At 37.5% G+C, this 5,896-nt stretch overlaps 1 protein-coding gene across 1 annotated transcript; it reads right to left on the bottom strand.

The window, feature by feature from the left end:
* MFSD9 (major facilitator superfamily domain containing 9) lies at nt 1-4,988 on the bottom strand. Its single transcript, XM_010192533.1, has 5 exons — nt 4,890-4,988; nt 3,624-3,667; nt 2,235-2,364; nt 1,360-1,569; nt 1-821 (listed from the first exon to the last, which is right to left on the bottom strand). Exons 1-5 carry the CDS (start codon nt 4,957-4,959, stop codon nt 31-33), a joined length of 1,245 nt encoding a protein of 414 aa, XP_010190835.1. The 5' UTR covers nt 4,960-4,988; the 3' UTR covers nt 1-30.
* Nucleotides 4,989-5,896: the final 908 nt, after the last annotated feature.

The raw sequence follows: 5,896 nt of genomic DNA, 5'->3' as shown, positions 1-5,896 counted from the left end.
AAGATACATCTATGCAATCCAAATTTGCGTCTATTGATTTTTTAACTTCACATTTCCACGGCTACAGTATTTTCGTTTGTTCGCATTCATTATGAGAATAGCTACTAAAGCTAGTCCAACCCCTAGACTTGGAGGGCCACACGGACTGAACTCCTGAGCAATTCCAGAAAGGAGCGGGGCAAGTATACGTCCCACAGATGTCACAGACTGTCCGACGCCTAGGAGCGTACCGCTGGCCTCATTCCCACCAATGGTCAATTCAAGATCAATGATACAAGTACGACCTATAGTAGTTGAAAAGGCTAAGAATGTGGAAGACAAAACGACCATCCATATGCTCAGTGCTGATGCATACAGGAGAATCAACGTGCAGGTAAACGTGCTGGAGTGCAACAAAATTCTGTAAGTGTTGTGCTGATAGAGTCTTGTTATTGGTCCGAGCAGACAACCAGCCAGGACTCCAAGTGCACTGCTATAGCTCATTAAGTATCCAGCAAACAAGGGTTTCACTCCAAATCTCTCCTCCAAGGCCAGACTAAAATTACTATAGTACAGCAGTATGGCAACAGACATCAGCAACCGCACTAGAAAGATATCCCACAGATCAGAGCATGCAATTTCTTTAATCCTTTTCAGCACCGTTGCAACTTGGATCCAAGGAGACCAGAAAAGACTATTGCTTGCCATAGCTCCCTTAGTTGCTGATTTCAAGTGCAGGTCATGATTTGCTTTTGCTGAGAAACTGTCAGTTCCTTTGTTGTCTTGTTGATGTTCCCTATTCCCAGTCTTTTCTTCACTCCAGGGTAACATCCAGACAAGACCTATACAGATCAAGAAATCAGTTCACTTCATTCAACTGCATTAACTTTACATGGAAGACATCGGTCTGACTGTAAGTAAATTTAGGGTAAAGATCAAAATTCGTAAAAGGACTTTAACAATCATTTAACTTCAAAATTTACAAAGATTAAGTCTAGTGTTATTTACAGCATCAGTTCAATTATAAATGAAGTGAAAGCAAGGAAGGAAAAGACTGCGACGACACACTCAAAACATAAACAAATCTAAAGGTTAAAGTCAAAATTTCTGTTCTTCATCTGTGGGCACATTAGTAATTCCCATTCCTGTGTCTGAATGTAGAAGTGATACATACAATACAAAGGAGAAGCATCTGGAGGTTAACTGCTACAGAATTCCCACCCTTCCACACAGCTAAAATTCAAAGGGTGGTATCGGTATACAGAACATGTATGCCATAGATGATAAACACACCACAAATTCTAGGTATTACAAATGGCATAAAAACACAAAAGTGAAAAATGAGAGGATCCAAGATGCAAAGTATGGCATACAACTTACCAGCATTCAGAAGGAAGATAGAGGCACAGACGAAGGCCGTTTGATAAAAGCCATCTTCCAACTCCGCCAGGTAGCCACCAACAACAGGCCCCAGAATGAAGCCCACACCAGAGGCTGCATTGAAGCGTCCCATTACTAAAGGGCGGTCTCTCTCAGAAACCAAGTCGGAAAGCAGGGCTTTAGAAATGGAAAGCGTGTGTTTGAAAATACCTGCAACATAATACAAACAAAATAATAGACATGCTCAATCCAAGAAACTGAAAATTACCAAGTTTTCTGAAATATCAATAGTCAAAATCTGATGGATATTTTTGAGATTCCATTAACCACAGATTTTTCAATGCTGAAGTCACGCAGCACATACCGTCATCCTGGCTGTTCAAGGACAACAGCCACAACATAATATTCTGTTGCACAACACAAATATTCTGTTGAAGCAGTCACCTAAAGTTTCAGCCAAATTTTGTAGTATCACTTTGAGGTATATTTTCAGCATGAGACAAATCAATAACATACATCTCATTCCATTCTCCATTGCAAGTGCAGGCCAAGATTTCCAGCAGTGACCTGGTATATTGCGTACCTGCTGTGACTAACTTTACAATAGCCTTTTTCAAGGAAATACTGTGCTCCTGTTGTCATAAAATTCAGCCATTCAAGGTGGCATAAGAGTTATGACAGTTGTTGAGTATACATTTCAGGAAAAAGTGATGAGAAAGTTTAACTTTGTAGAGATTTTTCCATTACTAAGGTTCAGCTGGTGCTGCTGGGTGATGGTGCTATGTAGCTGTCTACATACCATGATTTCTCTAACAGCAACTCTCAAGCTGAAACTACAGGGAATTTAAACTGCAAAATGCCAAGTGTTTACTCACCTACAGGAACTCGGGAAATGGCAAACAGGAACACAGTGGTGGATGTTCCAAGAAGGAAGTAACCCAGTGCACTGAGAAGAATACAAGCAAGGAGGGAATACTGTCTTCCTACTATATCACTCCAGCAGCCCTTTCACAAAGCAAGAAACTAAGATTAGCTTTTTATAACAATCAGTACTTTTAAATTAAACTGAGAAGAGAGATCAAAGGACTGTCAGTGAAAGATTAATGATCTTATTACACAACATTCCTAAGTGCTCAAAATCTGGAAGTCGCAAGCAAAGGTTCTGCCCTGCTGGCAGTGCACCTGCTGAAACTATGATTCTGTTTAACATGATGCACAGAGCTTTTTAAGAAATATTTTTCTCTTTTAAAAATACAGTCCTGCAATAAATACCATGAAATGTTAGCAGTAGGGCCCCCCTGAAAACGTTATCACAACCAACCACAAGTATTTGTTTGCATCATTGGTTACTAGGTACTGGACACTTGTTGAGCATCCTAAAAGGAATGATCTTCACTATGAGGAGTTTGTCATCTCAGCACAGACAGGTAGGAAGTACTTCTGAGAAGTGCAAACAGTAAACTTGCTTTTAGTATACTCATAAATCAGCTCGATTCCAAACAGGAAATAGTTTTTTAAGAAAGTAGGCAATGGTCTTGCAGTTCAAAGAAAATGCCACAACATTATAGAAGCAAATTATCCCAAGCCTGCATAACAAACCCCAAAACAGTTTTTTTTCAAGAGATGCTCAAAATCTGCTCTCTTGAAAGCCAGGAGGTACCAGGGTAATATTAAAGCTGATCCTACCTAAATATAGGGATCTAAGGTATTGATAGGTTCAAGAGGTTCAGCTTTGATATTTAGTCTTTGTCCTCCTTCTTAGATTAGGATGTAAAAAAACCAAAAACTAATTGAAAAACCAAACAAGGATCAAAGATACAACCCATAAACTTAGGCCCTGTGGCAAATTACAAGGCACTACTCATTAAGCAAGGAAAGCAAACTAGATATCAGGCTTATGAAGAAATGACTCAAGAGACTCCTTTTTGGACAGGCTACCACATCAAAAACTGCTTTATTACCACCAACTGTGATGGTAACGTGACTGCAATGTGCTCAGTAATGAATCTGAACCCAAATCTGGATTCTAGTTTTTGTCTAAAGACAGTATCCTCTTTAGTTCTGAAAAATCTGACAATTACTTAAAAACAAAACAAACGTTTTCCACGCAAACTGAAAACCAGATCCTACAACCAAAAATGCTTATATAAACACTAGAAACATTTTCAAAATGTCAAGAAACATTATTATTGGCCTCATCCCTTTTGCTCCCCTAAAATGCATAGAAATACCATCATACTCAGGAATGCAGTGTTAGAACTCACCACAAATGTGCTGGAAAATAGTTGCATTACACCATAGAGAGATCCTAAAGAGAACAAGTAAAATACTAATGTTAAAAATGAAACTTAATCTTTTAAAAATGAAAACTGCACAAAATTTTAAATGAGGAAACATGAGAGAAATTCTGGGAGTAATTTACTAGAAGAATAAGGAGAAGGAGTAAGACGAACCAAGGGTGGAGTTTAGCACATAACCAAGGAAATAGTTTCAGGAATTACAAAAAAACCAAAAAAATTCCAAAAACTTGTGAAACTATGTAATATAGAAGGATGGTGCTTTGTATTGTGTATTAAGCAAAACAGCTCTTGGCGTTTATAATTGCTTTCTCAGAATCAAGAGAGAATTTGAGTACTGGGAGGCACCAATTGCTTTCAACTTGGCACTTCAACGTATTACAAGGCACTACAGAAGCCGTGAAGAAACCACAGACCCTACTTTTTCATTTTAGAGGCTAAGAATTTAGCAGTTGTTAGTGACAGAAGCAGCAAAGAAGCAGAGAGAAACATCTGCCAGTTTATTTCATTTATAAGAATACACCTCAAAACCCAGTTTTTAAAGTTAAAAATCAAAGCAGATTGTTGAAATGAAAACATACTCTGTCAACTCAGACCAGAACTAGAATTATTTCATTAAAAATGTGCTAAATGTCACCCTAAAATATAAAGGTAATAAAAACCTGAGTAACAGAGCCCATGTCAACCACACATAGCTATAAATAATACCATACTTACCTTAACACTTCATTTTTTAAGATAAAACTCAAAGCCTTCAGAATGTACTTGTAAATATTCCTTAAAGACAATAAATATTTGCCAAAATGAATTTAATCAAACTGGGAGCAATCACAGGCTTTGGAAAGCTCAGGAGAACCAGCCGCAAAAGTACTGTTTGCGAGGCCTGTAAATAACAATAAAACTAAAAGCAACACTTCTGGCTCCCAAAGCTGCTGCACTGTGAATTCTTGGATGCTGGAAAAGCATGTGTACAGGTACTACTGCAAGACCTTCTTGTTCTTTCCAGGAGTGCTCTTTCCCAAGCACCTGCTTTTGGCTACTGTCAGAATACAAATTGGACAGGTCTTTGGACAGTACAATTAAATTACAATTTAACTTGGAAATCGGCTTTACTTTCTGTTATGGTACTAGCAAGGAAGGAAGAATTATGTTGCAATGTCCACTTTGCAGTACGGCATAACCCAATTCACTGTATCTTATTCTCCGGTAAATTAGTGGAGTACTGCAACTCACCTATTATTCCAGCGACTGTATGACTTGCTCCTAGAGATTTGATATGAAGATTCATTAAAGGAACAACCATGCTCACACCAAATAAATCCTAAAAGGAGGCAGGAAACGTTTTAATAACTAATCACTTTTACAATAATGATGGCAATCTGGCTTAGTAACAGTCAATATTAAAAAAAAAAAAAAAAATCAGTTCCATATCCATACAGGATTAAAAGAAAATTTTTAATGGCTGCTGTGGTTATGCTGTAACCTCTACAAGGCATCCAGTATTTACAAAATTACAAAAACATATAAACTGAAAGCTAAATGATTGCCTCACAGAGGCATTTAAAAACTACGAAAACAGCAATCCTCTTCCCCCTTTGGATACAATTGTTCTGAAGAGATATATTTAAACATTAAATATCCCTATAACATATATTAAACTTTATCAGTTTAACAAGAAAAATACTTGGTACTAGTATTTTAATATTTTAATGACTGGTCTGTAATCTCAGTCACCTACAAATACTTTTTACTTATTCAAAGAGAGTATATTTGGAAAATCTACAGTATTTTAAATCTCAACCACAATGGGGAAGAAGCTATGGTAGATCTAAACCTACCTACAGACTGCCTTTGCGTATAACTTAAGGAATGTAGTGAAAAGTCAGAAACATGAAAAAAAAAAAGAAAAAAAGGAAAAAAGCAAAGCATATGTCAAAACCTTTTTGTAAGAGCTAGGCAAAGGACACTGCCCATCCTGAAAACTACAAGGATCTCTTACTCATTCCTTTTGATTTTTTATGTTTTGTTAAGCTAACCACATTGACCTAGCAGTTCTTTCATTACTACTATCTGGCACAGCGTAACAGTGTCCTATATCAGAGCAGAGCCTTACAGCAGATCTACTGAAGCAAGATCACCTTTTATGAGTGACTGCTTGAGCTGAACTAGACTTGCCCTTCACAGTACACCCAAAGCCTGAATAACTGTAACTGTTCTCGCAGTCTGTCATTAAGTATCTT

Source organism: Mesitornis unicolor, unplaced genomic scaffold, assembly GCF_000695765.1.
Source record: "Mesitornis unicolor isolate BGI_N332 unplaced genomic scaffold, ASM69576v1 scaffold32519, whole genome shotgun sequence".
NCBI lineage: Eukaryota > Metazoa > Chordata > Aves > Mesitornithiformes > Mesitornithidae > Mesitornis > Mesitornis unicolor.
This window is presented reverse-complemented; position numbering and strand designations above follow the sequence as displayed.